The sequence below is a fragment of the Hemicordylus capensis genome, chromosome 1 (genome assembly GCF_027244095.1).
Source record: "Hemicordylus capensis ecotype Gifberg chromosome 1, rHemCap1.1.pri, whole genome shotgun sequence".
Classification (NCBI taxonomy): Eukaryota; Metazoa; Chordata; class Lepidosauria; order Squamata; family Cordylidae; genus Hemicordylus; species Hemicordylus capensis.
Genome location: NC_069657.1, coordinates 33,527,074 through 33,547,283, shown reverse-complemented (window position 1 = coordinate 33,547,283; position 20,210 = coordinate 33,527,074). Strand labels below are relative to the sequence as shown.

At 44.8% G+C, this 20,210-nt stretch overlaps 1 protein-coding gene across 2 annotated transcripts in view; it reads right to left on the bottom strand.

Annotated features, from left to right (window-relative positions):
* ITPK1 (inositol-tetrakisphosphate 1-kinase) overlaps positions 1–20,210 on the bottom strand; it is a 227,526-nt gene that overhangs the window by 56,920 nt on the left and 150,396 nt on the right. For both annotated transcript variants that reach the window (XM_053261319.1, XM_053261327.1), the window contains one exon: positions 1,994–2,111. In XM_053261319.1, the coding sequence (XP_053117294.1) occupies positions 1,994–2,111 (118 nt within the window). The remainder of the gene's footprint in view (positions 1–1,993; positions 2,112–20,210) is intronic.

Here is a 20,210-nt window from a genome sequence, read left to right as displayed (position 1 = left end):
AAGCTGGAAGGCAGAGCATGCTTCATCAGGCATATTTCATAAGGGCACTAGCCCATGAAAGCTTATGCCATAAGAAATGTCTTGACTTTTAAGGTAACACAGCATTACCTTAAAACAGCATCACATAGCCACCTTTCTGGAAGGTATTCTTTCAAAAATCCTTCTATTACATTTACATCCACATTCTTTTATGAAGCTTTGCCAGCACTTAACAGCTATATAAGGAAACACAGAGATATTCAGCAGAGATATTGAAATGGATTATCCTTATGAAACTATCTTAATGTGTATTGAACTTACTGCAAAAAAGTGAAGTGATTTAATTATGATGTTCAATAAGCTGATTTGTATAGCTACCAAGACCCTCAGAACACCACCACAACAGGAACGAGTCAAAATGACATACCTCAAAAGAAAACTACTATTAAACTGAACACAAAAAAGCTGATGTCCCTACTATATTTTTGCTACAAGCTTCAGATCAGCAATTAGCATTTGGCTCATACTGCTGCTCCGTTTTACATCTTTAAGACAAATAATTTAAATAATTTAAAATATTTTATCTCAAGCAGCACTAATCTAATCTAAGCAGATTGCTCACCTTTAGCCTCTCAGACTGCCTAGCAAATTTATTGTATGACACAGCTCTCAAGAAGAAGATGATAGTGGCTCACATAACAGGCGGTTAAAGCACCACCTGTGCTGCTGCATATGTTGACATGCGCACAGAAGCGTGGGTGGTGCTCCAACCGCCCATGATGCCTCGCATGGTTATGTGAGCCACTAAAAGGTTATCACCGCCATGATACACTACTTAAAATGCTAGCATAAAAATGGATTAATCTGTCTCATACTTTTGTAGTCAGACTGGTGAACTTCACCCTGCTTTTCAAGGGGAGGAACCAAGCAATACATGTGTAGCTAATATGTAAAAATAATGGAATAGCCTTTAAAGTGTGACACATCCTTCCTATCAAGTGTGTGTGTGTGTGTGTGTGTATACACATGTGCATACATTAAATTCCCATTCATTGATTTCCAGCACTGATAAGTGGGCAACTCCAAAAAGGGAGAGTAGATACTTTTGCCAATATCCATGGTCCTACGTCCTGGGGATAAATTTCCTTTGGGGAGCTATCTGCAGGATGTACCGGCTGAGTGAACTGATGTTGATGATCTACGATCACCAGCACCTTGCTCTTCAGACTTGCTTTGAACTGCCCCTACCAGGATGGAGTACGATGATGTCATTTCATATCAAAATCAGCAGCAATAGCACCTCTCTAAGGCACAGATGCATTAGTCGGTATTAAGGTAGATCCAAAATATTATATTAGCTGTCTTCATTATGTGGAAAACAGAGAAAAGTCATTCTAGCAAACAAGCAATGGAGCATCTGTTTTACTGATGATAACCAAGTTCAGATGATCTAACAATCCGTGAATCAAACCATGGTTCGATATCCTAATCCGCAGCCAACACTTAAAGTACAGTTTCCCAATTGAGATGTCATGGGTAACTATGGTTTAACATGCCAGGAAGTATTCAAATTCAGCTGTGCAGGCAAGGAGGAGGAGGAGGAAGGGTGGGGGGAGTCTGAGCTTGTTTTCTCTTTAATTTAATTTATTTATTTAACATATTTTTATACCACCCAAAACTTGCGTCTCTGGGTGGTTTACAACAAGCAGTGTGTGAAGAAGACAAACTATAAAATATAGCAACCACAAAATACAATAAAATATAATAAGTATCTGAAAAGGAAAAAATGGGTTCATAAGAGCATCTGAAAGGTGTGGTCTTCAGGAGAGGCCTTTTAAAAAGCTTCTATATTTTGAAAATACACACTTTTCCAGATGATGAGTATTTTGCTTTGGCAGGATTGAATATGTCAGCCATGTATGAATGTAGACTCTTTTCCCCAGCAGATCTCATCATCTTCACCATTCCACAGACATACAAATACCAGCAACACTGAAAAATCCTAGTTGCTTACCTTGCATATAGGCTTCTATTTGTCGAATAAGCTCATAAGACTTTGATCGGTCCAGCAGTGTCCTGATAGCAGGAAGAGGATCCAGAATGATGGTTTCAGGATGAGCATCAATATACTCCTAACGAAATGAAGAAACAAGGCACAAAATGATACTGGTCAGAGAAACAGATTTGCTGGATATTGGATGCACAATAGGGAAAACCATGTGCAGTAACAAACGGCATCTCAAATTCAGCTTACTGCCAATCACTATGCCTGAATTTCAGATTTGGTAGCAGTCTACTGAGTTTATCTTACCATTCTGAGAGATAGAGATAGAGTTTAGGCTAGAGATGTTATGACTTCCAAAACTGGAAGGCCAAGGCTTTTGAATAACCCCTACCTCCGAAATCATGTGTTTAAATCTCTTCCTTGAATCTTTAGCCAAACTAATGTATTGAACATCAGATCAGAAATACTGATGGAACTTCTAAGGGATCAGAAATACTGAAAACACCACTGGCCATTACAAAGGGACCTTCAAGAAACTGTAACCTACATTATGTGTAAGGCAACACTGGCATTATTTATTTATTAATAAAAAATAGATACAATATCAGATTAAAAATTAACAATTATGTGCTGCACATGTAAAAGCCAGCCCCAGAGGTGTTGTGCAAGAGCAACATTTCACAAATTTTTAAAACAAGGCACATGCATGTGTGCAATGGAACTCACACTGTAAACAAGGCAAGTTTCACTACACAAATGCATGCATGTTGTTTTAAGTAGTTGCACAACTGCACTTTTGCACAACACTCCCGGGGCTGGCTTTTATGTGTGCAGCAGCACCGGCCAATTAGAAACGGTGGTGTTGCCTTGAGCTTCATATAGACCAGTGAGTACTGGTACATGCTTCTTTGAAGAAAATTTCATCTGCACAGCTGAAAAGACTTGCAATTGCACCTTGAGGATCATAATCATGTCAGCACTGGTGTAAAAGCATAATCATGCCAAGAGGGCTGACAGTACATCTACTACTATCATTTCTTTGTCTGAATTCAAAAGCCTAATAACAACAGCCCTGCCTAAGACCACTCCTGAAGCTTTACATGGTACAGGAGGTGCGGTCACCTACTTAGCTTCTTGGGCTGGATAGGGCTGCCAGTATGTTGAGTCATACTGGCAGCAATTAAAAATAAATAAAAGTCCTACCATATTGCAGTTGTGCAGGTATTTATAACAGCATGCCTGCCCTTGCACAATGCGACTTACACTGGAAGTAATATACATTCCACTGTGTAAGTGCGAACATGCCATTTTAAGTAGCTGTAAACTACAATCTTGCACATCATCATTAAGGCTGGCTTCCACGTGTGCAGCTGCACCAGCCAATCAGGAACGTGGCACTGCTTTGCACACCATGTGGGTCACTGGAATTATCTGGGTGGAGAACTCTGGAGGGCTTGCTCAGATTGTACCCTCCCTTCCTTATCCATTGCTGATTAAGGGGCCATACTGAGAGCTTCTTGACCCCAAAATCAAGATGGCCCTGCCTGGCAAATCTAAAAACCTTTAACCTGACTGCCTGGCGTTAACTGCTTCATAAACCTTTTTTTTACTGCCACCTCTGTTTGGTTTATCAAGTGTACCTATCGTATTTACATGCACCTTCATATAAAACTTTTGAAAGGACTGTGGCTCTTGGTTTGGGATCAGCCTGACCCAGAAAATGTGAATGCTTCCCTACCTCATAATGTTTAACATAAAACAAGTCAAACAAAAAGAAACAAAAGGCTTGTGGGCAGATTGCCTTTTGTTTGGATTTCAAGGCAGTCTACATGTCAGGAAGCCTGTCGGCTGGCAAGAGCCCAATAAGGAATTCTTGAACTGAGAATTCTCAGAACTGCACAGGAAGGGGCACAGCAGTCCAAGTGCGAAGTACACCTACCTTAATGGAGGAGGGAGAGTCACATCCAAGAAGGTTCCAAAGGGTCCCCACAATTGTGCTTTTAAAAGCCATGGGTGCAAAGGGCCAACGATTAGGAGGAGGAAACCTTTCCTTGGCCCTCATTTTCTTGATACATCCTTCCTCTCTAAATGAGTCCATCTGCCAGTCTTGGTCACTGGAAAACCATGACCCCTTCTCAAAGGTCAGGTTTCTCTGACAAAGATGTTCTGGATTTAAGAGGTGAAGCAGTAGCGGCTAGTGTGGGCACCACTGGGGGCAGCAAGAGGCACCTTTAAGTGTAAATTGGTAGGTGCTTACCTCCCGTACCGCCGCACCTGAAAAGTGCCCAGCAGCACCCACTGCAGGAGAGGACTGACTCCGTCACTCAGCTGGCGGAGGCCATTTACATGGCCAGCAAATGTTCATGTGCAAAAGCCAGCAGAGTCGTGCAGCAGGTGTGGGGTGGGTGGCATGCCGTTGCTGAGAAGAGCTTTCAGATGTGGTGGTATGGGAGATAAGCAACTACTAATTTAGACTTAAAGGTGCCTGGCGGCGCCCACACCAGCCACCACTGAGGTGAAGGTAGATACTCCTGAGCTAAAACAACCATCTGGCAGGACGCCTTCAACACAAATTCTAACAGCTTTGGACGCTTCATAACACACAAAATACTTCAGTTACTGTTCACCTTTTGACAAAAACAGATCTTAGTCCTTGCTGCTGTCAGTTCCTTGGTTAAGAACATCAGAAGGCATTATTAACTTAAGTCTCTCCATGCACTGCCTGGAGCACTCACCTGCAATTGTTCCCATATTCTTCCTAGAATCTACCTCTGCCATAATAATATGGGCAGGTCACCTGATTATGTACCATGTTGGCCATGACATGAGATATGCAAGCCCACTTTAACCAAGTGGGCAGAAGATGCAGATTATACCAGTAATGATGTGGGACCAACAAGGGAGGCGGCAGCAGCCATACCACTCTAGACAATATATCAATGGGACCAGGGGTCATCCCATGAAATTGATTGCCAGGAAATCTAGGACCAACAAACAGAAGTACTTTTTCACACAACGCATAATCAACTTGTGGAACTCTCTGACACGAGATGTGGTGACAGCCAACAACCTGGATGGCTTTAAGAGGGGTTTGGATAACTTCATGGAGGAGAGGTCTATCATCGGCTACTAGTCGGAGAACTATAGGCCATCTCCAGCCTCAAAGGCAGGATGCCTCTGGGTACCAGTTGCAGGGAAGTAACAGCAGGAGAGAGGGCATGCCCTCAACTCCTGCCTGTAGGCTCCCAGTGGCATCTGGTAGACAACTGTGTGAAACAGGATGCTGGACTAGATGGGCCTTGGGCCTGATCCAGCAGGGCTATTCTTATGACCTTAATCTTGACATCTTCAGTTTTTCTGATTCTCCACAGAGATGTTTCCTACCATTAATCTTTCCATCTTGTATCCCCCTCTGATTATAAGACTGGAACTGGCATTAGATCTTAATCAGTTCTCCGCCCTAGTCCTGCAAGACCCTTGCTCCTAGAGGCATCCCACCACAATATCAATGCAAACACCACTGTTTAATCAGTTCATCTATGTGAAACCTTTTTACTAAGCTGGATGCCAGCAGTATTTTTCCTGGAACATTAAGAACTTTCAAGAACTATTGTGATGCAAGGGTACTGGGCATAAAACCAGTTATTCATGTGAATCTTTTCTAGACAGCACATACTTATGTTGGGGGTGGGGGGTTTGTCAGAAATAGCAAGAGGGCTACACAAAAGGGGTTTTGCTATAAAAGACTGCTAAGTGCAACCAGACCATAAAAGTTATTTGCTGTGGAAGATTCTCTGACCAGTTTTTCTCCAACTTTCCAGGGTACTCCACAAAAGCACAGATTGGGATGTAGGGCTGGCAACTTAAAAATCTGGAAATCTTGCTGTTTTTATAGGGGAGTGGATGTTGCATTGTATTAAGATCTCTGGCATTTCTTTTTAAAAAAATAGTCATGGAGGACCATTAAAATTATCATCTCCAAACAAGTCCCCTAATTGCCCAGCAGAGGAAACAAAGAGTTCTAACGAGGGCAAGTACTCCTGTAGGAATAGAAGTCTGAAAAACAGACGGCAAATGAATCCCTAGATGGGGCTCACACACCAGGAACATAAGGAGAGAGGAAACCCAGCTGTTCTTGGCAAGAGCAGTAGATGAGAATCAAACAATAGGATGACACTCTCACACCCCCTGCCCACATCACACTGCTAAATCCAGAAATAGTATGCTTAGAAGTGATTAACAAGCCAACCTTGGGATTATATTAAACAAATACATTTAGCTTTTCAAAAGAAAGATGCAAAAGCATCTAGTAGCTAAAGCGAATTCTGGAGAGCCAGTTAATACTGGTTTTGAGCCCTTCAAATCATTACATTTAATAGAAGAGGCTACAAAGGCCATTCCAAAACATAACATCTGGGCAGGTCCCATTTTAATTCTAACTAGTTAAAGACCTATTGTGCTACTCGGAAAAAGCTCTCTTTAGTCACAGGCTTTCACATACCGGGGGGGGGGGCACACCCAGATATACAGTCTATCCAGAATTATGCAGTTTTGCTATAAATGAAGAGCTGCATGACCATGTCACTGAGAGAAATATGCAACTATTTTTTTAAAAAGATCAAGCGAGGAAAATGCCCCTTTGAGCAACAACAAACTAAAATGGCTATATTAAGGCATTTGTTATTTTTAGCTTGACCTTGGATTCCTCCAACTCCATATCTCTCCTTCCGTTAGACTAAAGGAGCAAGGCTGGTCGGGAATACCTACCAACCTTATACAGCTAGCTAAAGGCTATTTCTCTAGGGAGACTGGTTCAGTTACTTTCACATGCAATTAAGTCTGCAGAGCAATGCCAACAGGGGCTCAAATCAGAGCTAACACAAATGGAAGATATTTCTGTTCATTTTAAAGCAAAGGCTACACTAGCCTCCATACTGTGACATCCCATTTGATGGAACAGCAAGGGGTTAGATGATGGTCAGTTTCTAGCCTGCAAATAGCCAGCAATAGAAGGAAAATATAGCTACTTAGAGCGTATATGAAGCGCAGTTGCTCTCAAATGTTTTACTTAGGTGGCCTCACCAGCAGTATTTGCTTTTAGTCAGAAGTCAATTGCCATCCCAGCCCATCTGCCTTCCTGGTGCTGCGCTGGCCATGTACTCCTTTGTTGGCACTCTGTCCTCAGACTAACAGGAGGTTCTGCTAGCCTCAATCAAGCAATCAGCCTAGAACAGTATATTCCATGTGCGCATATTGTGGATTCACTTCAATGTTTATTTATACAATTGAGGGCTGAAACCTGAATGGTGGGGGTGGGGGGGATCAGCTACACTGGGCATTATTGTGGGCTCCTCACTTTCAACTTTGGGAGTAAGTGGTGCTTTTTAGACTACTTCAGAGGAAACTTTTCCCTGTCAGGTTTCCTGGCAAGGAACCCGTGCACGTTATGGGCATACTCTCAGAAGAACATAAGACTGGGTCCTGCTGGATCAGACCAAAAAACTATCCAGTCCAGCATCCTATTTCCTACAGTGACTAAACCAGATGTCTCCAGAAAGTCCATAAGCAGAATGTGAAGGCAGCAGCCCTTTCTCGAGGTTGCTACCCAGCAATTGGTATTGAATAGCCTACTGCCTCTGGATTTGGAGGTTGCATATAGCCGTTGATAGATTTGTCCTCCATGAAGAAACTGCTGCTCCTGAAAACAGCCCTAAAATATGAATGTACATTAGCTTATTCTACATTTTGTTTTACTCACTATGTGTGACAAATTAGAGTTCAAGTGAACTTAAAGTAAATTATCCTCTGCCTCGACTCTGAAATGACACCACTTCCTTTGGCTAGCCAATAAATAAAAGAATAATAAACAAATCTATTATTGCTTTGCCCCCCCCTTTTGTTCTTAGGGGTATAAGTAACCCTAGGAGTACTTGAAGGACTCCCAGAGGGCATTCAGTGCCTTCCCGCCTTCCCATGCCGAGGCTACCTATTTGTTCCCCACCTGAGGATTACTAGCTTCAAGCTGACGCATCCTCAGCAATGTGTCTGCTGCAGAAGGGGAGAGAAGAGGGCAAAGGCCCTTCGTCTGCTCCTGACTGGTTGACTATGTGTTGATGGTCAGCATACCCCTCCCTTCTTAAGCCTACTGTCAGGCTTCAGAGAATTAGCCATGAGTCCAACTGAAATTAACAGGATGAGTAAACTTTTCCCATTAATTTAAATAAGACTTTTAATGAGAAACTTAGTGTGGTTGTGAGCCAGTGACGGTAGTAGCCTGTTTTCCCCCAAATTTTGTTTTTATGTATATATGTGTATACATACACACACATTTAAATGTTACAGTTATGAGACTGTGCACACTCAATTACTGTGGGATACCTGAGCTGAATGTTTCCAACAGAAGGGGTACACTTGTTTTAAAAAGGTTGAGAACCCTTGGGATAGGTTATTTTTACTTGACCAACTTTTGTTCTTGAAATGGGCAAGCTTTTGAGTTACACAAAAGCAATAATCAAGCAGAAAGCTTATACTCCTACACTGTCAAAAGTCAGTCTAGTGAGGGCTTTCATATATTTGGTGGTGAGGGTAAACAAAATACTACAAGGTATTCTGCAAAATAAGAGTGCTATCACCACTCTCCAGAATTCTCATCCTGGAGAGAATCTACAGGTGAAACTCGGAAAATTAGAATATCGTGCAAAAGTCCATTAATTTCAGTAATGCAAATTAAAAGGTGAAACTGATATATGAGACAGATGCATTACATGCAAAGCGAGATAAGTCAAGCCTTAATTTGTTATAATTGTGATGATCATGGCATACAGCTCATGAAAACCCCAAATCCACAAACCCAGAAAATTAGAATATTACATGGAACCAAGAAGACAAGGATTGTAGAATAGAACAATATTGGACCTCTGAAAAGTATAAGCATGCATATGTATTCAGTACTTGGTTTGGGCCCCTTTTGCAGCAATTACTGCCTCAATGCGGCGTGGCATGGATGCTATCAGCCTGTGGCACTGATGAGGTGTTATGGAAGACCAGGATGATTCATTAGCGGCCTTCAGCTCTTCTGCATTGTTTGGTCTCATGTCTCTCATCCTTCTCTTGGCAATGCCCCATAGATTCTCTATGGGGTCAGGTCAGGCGAGTTTGCTGGCCAATCAAGCACAGTACACTGTATACTTTTCAGAGGTCCAATATTGTTCTATTCTACAATCCTTGTCTTCTTGGTTCCATGTAATATTCTAATTTTCTGGGATTGTGGATTTGGGGTTTTCATGAGCTGTACGCCATGATCATCACAATTATAACAAATTAAGGCTTGACTTATCTCGCTTTGCATGTAATGCGTCTGTCTCATATATCAGTTTCACCTTTTAATTTGCATTACTGAAATTAATGGACTTTTGCACGATATTCTAATTTTCCGAGTTTCACCTGTATCTATGTGGTTGCTAAGAGTCGACACTGACTTCATGGCACTTAATGAATCATCACATTTAGTAGCAGCAGAAATTTTAGTAAAGATATCATGAGAAATAGGAGCTGGCCATTGTATGGAGCCAGTAGGTCTTCCATACAGAGAGGCACATCATGTTGGCTTGCAGCCCTTCACTAAAAGGGCTGGAAGGAGCCCAAATGGAGTATAGCTCTTCCCTGAGCAGCTATTTGCACCTTCCAAGGGAGGCATCACACTGTCCAATGAACAACTGAATATTTCTATTTGCAAATAGGGGTCTATTATTTGAACTGTTGGCTTTTTTATTTTATTTTGGTCATGCTACTTGTGCATCTGCCAAGCTAAGATTAGACCAAATTCATATAAATTCCTTGGCCCCTTCCACCAACCCCACAGTGGCTAATTCTGCATGATGATGCTGTTATTATAATATAATACTACCTGTGCACATGGTGTTTTATACAGTAAGCTTAATACAGGGATTCTCAACCTTGGGTCCCCAGATGTTGTTGGACTTCATCTCCCATAATCCCCAGCCCCAGTGGTCTTTGGTTGGGGATTATGGGAGTTGAAGTCCAGCAACATCTGGGGACCCAAGGTTGAGAACCCCTGGCTTAATAGAAGACTGATCTCACAGAGCGCACAGTCCAAGTTTTGTCAGGCTGGGGATGAAAGCAGGTGGAAAGAGAAAAAAGTGATAAACCAAGCAGAATACTTAGATTGTTTCAGCTGGGGATGCAGACTAAAAGAACTGTGGCTAAGGTTTCATGGAACAGTGAGGGTTTGCAATAGCAGGATGAGGAGAAGAGAGAGGTGACACACTGTAAGAGTCCTGAGAAGGCGTTCCAGGCATAAGAGGCAGAAAGAAGAAATGGATGGAATCTGTTTGCAAGCATTTGTCTTCCTTACTGTTATTTGATACAAGTGGCAGCTTGGGCAAATGGTTGCAAACACAACAAATGCAACATCGATTGTTCCTAGGCAGCCAAAACCCTGTGCGTCATCAAAGCACAGGTACCGAAAATATCAACCTAAAATACACAACCGATTTGTCCTCCCCCTCTGATAGAGAGTGAGAGCTCAGACACACACCACATGAAGGCAGCTCATGGTGTTGAATCGCTCAAGACCAACTCACCACTGTTTTAGCCACACAATAAGAATACAACAAGGTCCTTCACACAACCAGCTGCAGCCACAGCAGGGCAGGAGTGGGAAAATCTGGGTAGGAAGGCTCATGTGGAAGCTCAGGTCCTGAGAGCTGGTCTTGTGGTAGCAAGCATGACTTGTCCCCTTAGCTAAGCAGGGTCTGCCCTGGTTGCATATGAATGGGAGACTAGAAGTGTGAGCACTGCAAGATATTCCCCTTAGGGGATGGAGCCGCTCTGGGAAGAGCAGAAGGTTTCAGGCTCCCTCCCTGGCTTCTCCAAGAGAGGGCTGAGAGAGATTCCTGCCTGCAACCTTGGAGAAGCCACTGCCAGTCTGTGAAGACAATACTGAGCTAGATAGACCAATGGTCTGACTCAGAATATGGCAGCTTCCTATGTTCCTATGCTACCCTGTCCTTGTACCTAGCATTTTACTGAGGTTAAAAGGGGCAGAGCCCCATATTACCTCAACAGCCCCAATCGCGTGCACGATTGGGGCTGTATGCAGCAGCTCCCGGCAGCCCGGCTTGACCTTAACTACACATAGAGAGTGGTACAAAGCCAGGTGCTGCTGCATTGAACTGGGCAGTCTGCCTCTCTGCTGCCTGCACAATGCATTGTGAGATACTGGAGGATGTCTTCTTCAAGATCCCTATTGCAGTCACCTCAGCCACAGTGATCATGGTGGCATGCAGCGCAGGAGAGAACAGATGAACACCTACTTGTGTGGGGAAAGGTAGGTATACTCCTGTCTTCCCCACAGCCTTCCCTAGCCACCAGGGATTTTGGTCATGTGTATAACCTTAATATGTGCCACAATGCATTATGAGCCAGACTCCAAGTGTCCTATGTGAAACAAGCTCATTCTGTGCTCTCTTTCCCCAACAACAACAAACATGACTTTTATATGTAGTTTGTTTTGCAATCTTGCAAAGTCTTTATTAAATCTATTGTATCACCAAACTCACAAAACATCCAATGTGGCACACACTAAATCAAAGTACAAAAGTATTAATGTCCACAGCAACAGTAAATGAAGAGCACGCTACAAGAATGGGAGAAAGAATGGGAGACATAGGGGAGCCAGTGAAACTGGCAACAATATAAATTTCAGCGTTTCATACTGAACATTAGAATGTTTTAGAAAATGAATTGCTTCATGATAAGCATAATAAAAAGTTATGCTTATAACTTTGTATAAAGTTTGTATAAAAGTTATATAAACTGACCTTTGATATTTTTATTTATTTATCTATCATATTTACATACTGCCTGATATATACATCTCTAGGTGGTGTGTATAACCCAAATTACAATATATAAAAATGTAACACACTTTCACAGAATAAAAACCATTAAAAACAGTTCGTAGAGTAAAACAATTAATATATGCACTGAGAGTTCATGATGTTATTCTTCAGTAATCTTGGAATAATACCACAGCCGCAAAATTATGATCATTTATTTATTTGTTTTATTCCGACCCATTTGGGGCGGGGAAGCTGTCATGCCTTTGAACTGACTCTTTGTTATCTGAAGGGAAGGCATGTACTTTCAGTCTTTCACCTCTAACACCAGTACCAGCTTCTTATTGGCCTTACAGGCTTAAATCAAGGGGCTAATTATGACCTATAGAACCTTACATGGCCTGGGCCGGATAACCTCATCATTTCAAGTTCAGCTCAATAAACCACTTTATGTTTACTCCTGGTGCACCAAGTTAGGACTTGAAGGATTGCAAAGTGGTACTCTAGGCCAGGGTTTCTTAACCTTGGGCCCCCAGATGTAATACTTGGAGGGGGCAGGGAAAGATTACATGAGACAAGAAGTTTGAGGCCAAATTTGCATGGTAGCAACTGGCTGCCAGCCAAGACAAAGTGCTTCTTACTATTATTCCAGCAGTCAAAGAACTAAGGAAGGAGGTGTGGACAGCACCTATTTGGGGATGTGCTAACACTCCACAGGCACAGCTTGCACCAAGATGCTCAGCTCAAGGATGTTCTGGAAAGGTTCTGCACAGGCACACATTCCATAGGTGAGGATTCACAGAGTCTACAAAGAACCACTAATATATTACCATATGACTTAATTTACAATCTAAACAAAGAGTCAGTTTTGACATTTGTTGACAAGTAGCTCGTTATCCTGAGTACAAAATTTCTCACCATCAAACCTAGTATGAACCTACTTTGTACAGAGTTCCTTCCCTTCGAGTGCTGTGGTTTGTCTAGGAATGTTATAACAAATATGTCCTCTATAATCAATTTATTATTACAGAGAAAAACAATGTTTCTAAGCAGAAATAACTGTGTCCTCATTTCCCTTCTTTTGACACACTGACTCTCACATCACTCTACAGAACAGTAGTGAAATGCATTGCTGCCTATGGTCAGTTTGAATCAGATTTAATTGCTTCTATTCTGAGTGGCCATCATCTTGTTTCAAGAGAGTGAATCAAAATAAGCGTACCCCCATCAGGATCCCCTAGGACTCCTTCTCATGTACTGTAAGTCTGGTTTACAGTATACAGAAGTAACTGGGCGTGGGGGGAAAGAGCACACATAGTGGTGATCTCACAAGTCTTCTTGCCTTCAGAACATAGGCTAATAAATGACAGGCATTAAGGATGTTCAAATGGATTCAAGTACAAATGGATTTGTACCCGAATCTAGCTGATTTGGGTGATTTGGAGACAGAACAAATTGCCCCTGTGGTCCATTGTCTAGATTCAGGTTCAAATCGCTTCAAGATCCGGATTCCTCCTATCATTTCCCCCAGATTCCCAGCGTTCATTTAAAAAAACAAAACAAAAAACTAAGCTAAGCTGTGGGGGCGGGGAGTGGTGTGTAGTTGGCACATGGCGCTGTCCAATGACAGTCAATATGAAGAGAAGAAATGAAGGTGTGCAATGACTCCTCATAGGGATTCATTATGAGTAAAACTTATTATACACCAAAGAATCCAAACACTTGAAGAATAGTGACTGCACATTTTGCTCCATAACTCCACTTCTACAAGGGCTAAAGCTTAGCTTTTTTTCCACCCTTGCTTTTTTAAAAAATAAAGCTGGGGACCCATGTTAGGGTTAGGATATGGCAACTTTGAATCCCCATTATTTCCTATGCGGAAATAAACAAAATCAGTAAAAACTAAATAAAATCATTTAAAACTAACCAAATATCTCACTGCCTTGAAATCTGGGTGGTAGATGGCACCCATGGGGACCTACCCACCATCCAATTTTTGTGCCCCAGGATCTTTATAAGTGGTCCGAATCTATCCAAATCTGAATTGAATCAAATCTGGGGTGATTCAGGGGGACAGATTCAGAAAAACACAAATCGGGGTAATTCGATTCGGGCACAAACTGAATTAAAAAACCAATTCGTGCACATCCCTAATAGGTATATATGAGAGAGAAATATAAGGAATTCACATGATCAATGAGCATATGACTGCAAGTGCACAAACAGAAGTCCTGATTAATCCAGGCCACTAACAGACATGCTCTGTGTGGAACATTCTCAGTTGCTTGGAAAGTTTTAAGGTCCATGAGATCTGATATTATACAGCACATACTTCCGCTTGCAGTAAAGTGCTGAGGTTAGCACTTCTAAAGTGGATAAGCACATTGGTCAAAACTTATCTTGACCAAACAAGGGCAGCAACCCATTAAGCTGGACTCAAATTAATAGAATATTTTTTCTTATGTACACAGACAGGGTTGTTCACTGTATCAAAAGGTCATGTGTTACTAAAGCTACAGCAAATAAAATAAAATAAAATAAAATAAAATAAATCATTTTGACTAAGTTAAATGAAAAGCAGTTATGCCTGAGCATCTGCGTGAAAGTGTTTCACAGCACAGTAACACAGCACGATAAACCAGTGGCTTGATGGAGCTGAATCTCTGGGCAATGGGCATTTTATGCAAAGAGAGCCTAACGATAAAATCAATAACCCCTGAACAACTGGTGCTCGAGCTAAGAGCATTTCTGTGATGTTGGCACATGTGTATTCTAGAAGACTCCCAAGAAAAGAATCAGAGGCATGGAACTTGTACATTAGGGATGTGCATGAACCTGTTTGGAGACCCTTTTACAGGCCTCTGAACAGGTTTGGACACCCGGGGGTTTGGCTGATTTGAAGGCAGGGGAGATAACTTTAAGATCACTTACACCCCTGCCAGAGGTCTCTGTAAAAACGGTCTGGCGGGGTGGCAGGGTATCTCCCTGGTGCCCTGTCCTCTCCTTGGACCGGAAGCGACATGCACACACGCACGGGTTACTTCTGGTCCGAGGAGATGACGGGGTGACAGGGAGGTATGAATTCATTCATAAATGATCGAGAAGTTGGGGTAAGCAGCAAGGTGGCCAAATTTGAAGGTGATACTAAACTCTTCCAGGTAGCAAAATCCAAAACGGAGTGTGAGGAGCTCCAAAAAGATCTCTCCAAACTGGGTGAGTGGGCAACAAAATGGCAAATGTGATTCAATGTTGGCAAGTGTAAAGTGATGCACATTGGGACCAAAAACCCCAACTTCACATATACGGTGATGGGATCTGAGCTGTTCATGACTGACCAGGAGAGGGATCTTGGGGTCATGGTAGACAGCTCATTGAAAGTGTCGACTCAATGTGTGGCAGCTGTGAAAAAGGCCAGTTCCATGCTAGGGATCATTAGGAAGGGGACTGAAAATAAAACTGCTAATATTATAATGCCCTTATACAAAACTATGGTGAGGCCACACTTGGAGTAATGTGTACTATATAAAAAAAGGCATGGTAGAACTGGAAAAGGTGCAGAAGAGGGCAACCAAGATGATCAGGGGCCTAGAGCATCTTTCTTATGAGGCAAGGCTACAACACCTGGGGCTATTTAGTTTAGAAAAAAGACAACTGTGGGGAGACATGATAGAGGTCTATAAAATCATGCATGGTTTGGAGAAAGTGGATAGAGATCATTTTTTCTCCCTCTTACATAACACTAGAATCAGGGGTCATCCCATGAAATTGATTGTCAGGAAATTTAGAACCAAAAAACGAAGTACTTTTTCACACAATGCATAACCAACTTGTGGAATTCTCTGCCACAAGATGTGGTGACAGCCAACAACCTAGATGGCTTTAAGAGGGATTTGGATAACATGGAGAAGAGGTCTATCAATAGCTACCAGTCACTGAGTAGTACTCAGTGCCATGTACTGAGGCTATAGGCCACCTCCAGCCTCAGAGGCAGGATGCCTCTGAATACCAGTTGCAGGGGAGTAACAGCAGGAGAGAGGGCATGCCCTCAACTCCTGCCTGTAGGCTCCCAGTGGCATCTGGTGGGCCACTGTGTGAAACAGGATGCTGGACTAGATGGACCTTGAGCCTGATCCAGCAGGGCTATTCTTATGTTGAAATACAGCATCCTGAGAACCTTATTTTTAAAAAGAAAAAAAAATAGTCTAGCCCTTATGTGGGCGGGGTGGGGGGGTAGGCAATCTAGAGAAGAGTGTGGCTACAGTGGCAAAGTGGGGCTTTTCTTTTTTCTGAATAAAAGCAAACAAGGAACTTCACAAATGGCTTGTATATCTTTGCAGTTATCCCCCACCCCACCAAATTCTGCTAAATAAATTCAGTAAGATGGAGAAAAGAGAAGAAGAGACTTCAACAAGTGCTAAGAAACAGCTCCTGCAGGATTAAGCAGAGAAAAGCATTCATGTGACTAGAGATTCAATAGCAGGAACTCTAAAAAATCCACACCATAAGAACGCTTTTGCACAAATTTAATTAGGATTAATTGCTCATTCCATTTCCCGCCCCCCTTTTTCCTATGCTTGCTGCATTTTAGTGAACACATGCTTTCCTGGAGTTCTTGTATAGTCTTCTTTTTCAGTTTTCTATTGCTCTTAATTACTGTTAATTCCTCCTCCTCTTTCCACTGTTCAAGGATCCATCTAGGGTCCTCTTCCCCATCTCCATCCTAGAATTCATTCTTTTGGCATTCATGATCATTTTATGGACAACCTGAATTTTTACCTTTCTTCTTACTTCTCTGCTTGTCTTATTGCTACTTCAAGTCTGTGGCCGCATTCAGACATAACGGCTAACCGGAGTTAAATGTGGCTGGGATTCCAATTTTTTACTCCAATTTGCACCACAGACGTTGAGGCAAATTCCAGTTAAATGAGAGTAGAGTCTCCCTGCTGCTTGGCCTCCAAGGCCAATCCCAGCCAGCTCCACATCCCAACTGCAGACCAAGCGTTACTGCGTCAGCTGCTCAGCTGTGATTGGCCACAATCTAGAAGGGGCGTGCTGAGCATTTTCGGAGCGCTCCGCCGGCCTTCAGCAGGGAAAGGGCATTTATAGGGCGCTTTCAACATCCTGCAGTGCCAGCGCTGCTTCTTCCAGCCATGGTATGGCGCCCCCCGCTCCTCGCCCAAGTAGCCCCTGCATCCTGGAAGTACCACACAAGCATTAATCCGCTGGTGGTTTGGGGGCCGGGGGTGGGGTGGAATTCCACTTTCACTGGGGGAGGGGAGAGAGAAATCCACATTCACTAGGATGGGATATGCAGATGGGGGAGGGCAAATGATGCTGCAGTGTCTGTGGCACCATAACCTGGGAAGATGTTGCGAGGGGTGACCCCGGCAAAGCAGCCCATCCAGACCTAAGCAAATTCCTTCTGTCCAACAACTTGCTGCTGGGTGGGCTGGAAGTCACATGAGAGGGTCAGTCTACCGGGGAATGGGATGTAGACTGGTTTCGCCCATAAAAGGGCAAAAACCCACCTGTGTACTGTGAGTTCAAGCGAATAGCTAGCTCACTTAACCACCAGGGAATCCTCCCCAACTCTTGGTTAAAAAATAGAAAATATTCTCCACTACCTCCCTCTCCCCGAAACCCTCTGAAGCCTTGCACGTGCCACAGAGAAGGTCCTGACGCTCTATGTGCCACAGTCTGGCCATGTACACGGCTATATAGTGTGCCAACAGGACCATGCATTTGCACAAATTTTAAAATCCCAGGTTCGCTCCACTGTGTGCCATATGCAGATAAGTGGGGACGGGGAATAGTGGGTGATGACACTTTCCTCTTTTCCCCCAGCCACCGTGGCAGCAGGGTTGACAGTAGGAAGAGCAGGCAAGGGCACACCTGTACACAGGTGAAGATGGCCAGGCAGGGGGCTGGTCTCTGCTGCACCTTGGCCACGAACCCTGGGATCAGGAAAGTAGTCTCTGGGATACCCTTGCTAGTAGTGTGCACGGATCGGTTCGGAGGCCATTCTACTGGCCTCCGAACCGGTCCGGACAAGGGGTGGTTTTAGTTCGGGAGGGTTAGGGTGGGGGGGTCCATTAAGGGCGGGGGGGGGCTTTACTCACCCCTCCCGCGCTTTGCTGCTTCGGCGCCATAATTACTTTAAAAAATGCGCCGCAGTATCATTTGCCGCTCCGGGGCTCCTTCTTGACTGCAAAATCGGGCGGCAGGATACTTCCCTGCCGCCCCCAAAGCCCCCTCAAGCCATTTGAGCGCTTTAAATCTCGCCCCGGACCGAGTGCTAAAGCGCTCGGGCGGGCGGCGGGGAGATGTCCGTCCGGCCGCCCGCCCCCTTCCCTGCCTTCTGCGAAGTGCAGGGAGCCTTCTGCGCGCGCGTGCGCAGAAGCACTGCGTGCGCGCGCGTGCGCAGAAGGCTCCCTGCACTTCGCAGAAGGCAGGGAAGGGGGCGGGCGGCCGGACGGACATCTCCCCGCCGCCCGCCCGAGCGCTTTAGCACTCGGTCCGGGGCGAGATTTAAAGCGCTCAAATGGCTTGAGGGGGCTTTGGGGGCGGCAGGGAAGTATCCTGCCGCCCGATTTTGCAGTCAAGAAGGAGCCCCGGAGCGGCAAATGATACTGCGGCGCATTTTTTAAAGTAATTATGGCGCCGAAGCAGCAAAGCGCGGGAGGGGTGAGTAAAGCCCCCCCCGCCCTTAATGGACCCCCCCACCCCAGTGCCGAGCCGCAGGTCCGCGGTCCGGTGCACACCCCTAACCCTTGCCGACTGCTTCCCAACACATAGCAACACAGCACACTCTACTTAGAGCACCCATGGCCTGACACTCTTGTGAGTGGGCATTGTCGATGTGGGCTTGGGTAGCCATCATCATCACAGAGAAAGCATTGCTTCAAGAACTGGAGCAGTTCTTATCCCACTGGCCCTGCTCATGAGTAAGCCAGGGTTGTAACCTCCCCCCTGGGAAGTAGCTGGGCCCCACTTCCCTACCCTTCTTTGTAAATAATACAACAGATCCCCCTTAAGCTTCACCACCCTCTTCCCTGTGCAGACTTTCATGCACCCAAAGGCCATCTAGATGCTCCCTTTGTCTTTGTCTGGGCACATGCATGGAGAGAAGGAAGGTGTTGATATCTAAAGACGGATCTTTAAACCCCTTCAAAATCCCAGGGTCCTGGTCTGCCCTCGCAACATATGCAGATATCCTGCTGTGGGGGTTCCTGGGAGAGGAGAGCCCCGATTCCCCGGCCTCCATGGGACAGGACAGCGGGGTAGCCGTTAGGAACATAGGAAGCTGCCATATACCGAGTCAGACCATTGGTGTATCTAGCTCAATATTGTCTACACAGACTGGCAGCGGCTTCTCCAAGGTTGCAGGCAGGAATCTCTCTTAGCCCTATCTTGGAGATGCCAGAAAGGAAACTTGGAACCTAGATGCTCTTCCCAGAACAGCTCCATCCCCTAAGGGGAATATCTTACATTGCTCACATGTAGTCTTCCGTTCAAATGCAGCCACTTACACAAGATGTGGATAGCTGTCTCCAGGGCACCACGCCCAACAGCTGCCATCCAAAGAGCAACCCTGCTCTATTTAGAGCCCCAATGGCCTGACACTCTCATGAGAGGGCTATCCTGTCCGTGGTAGAAGGGGGACGTTTTGCCATCTCTATTCATATCAGATTTGTCCGGGCAATTATCTCCCCTCCCCTCCCATGGTTCTTCTCAGGAGTTGTTGGGGTGTGTCCCCGCTAGGGATGGGTCTGGACCGGTCCGTAGGCCATTGTAAAGGCCTCCGGACCGTCCGGACCTGGCTGGTCCGGTCCGGGTGGAGGGGTTCCTTTAAGGGCGGGGAGGGTTTACTTACCCCTCCCGCCGCTTTGCCCCCTCCAGCTCTCATAATTACTGCAGAAATTGGGGCGGCAGGATACCTCCCTGCCACCCCTTCTTTCTGCTCAATGTAAAAGGCTCCGACAAGCCTTCTGCGCATGCCGCGCACAAGCTTCACGTCTCCAGGAGGCCCGGTCTACCCGCCGGCAGGGGCCGAGGCCGGGTAGACCGGGCCGAGGCCAGGTAGACCGGGCCTCCGGGAGACGTGAAGCTCACGCATGGCGTGCGCAGAAGGCTTGTTGGAGCCTTTTATATTGAGCAGCAAGAAGGGGCGGCAGGGAGGTATCCTGCCGCCCCAATTTCTGCAGTAATTACGAGAGCTGGAGGGAGCAAAGCAGTGGGAGGGGTAAGTAAACCCTCCCCGCCCTTAAAGGAACCCCCTCCACAGTGCCGGACCGCCGCTGTGAGGTTCCATGCACACCTAGTCCCCGCAGCCTGGCATTCTCTTGAGCTGTGGAGCAAATCTCCCC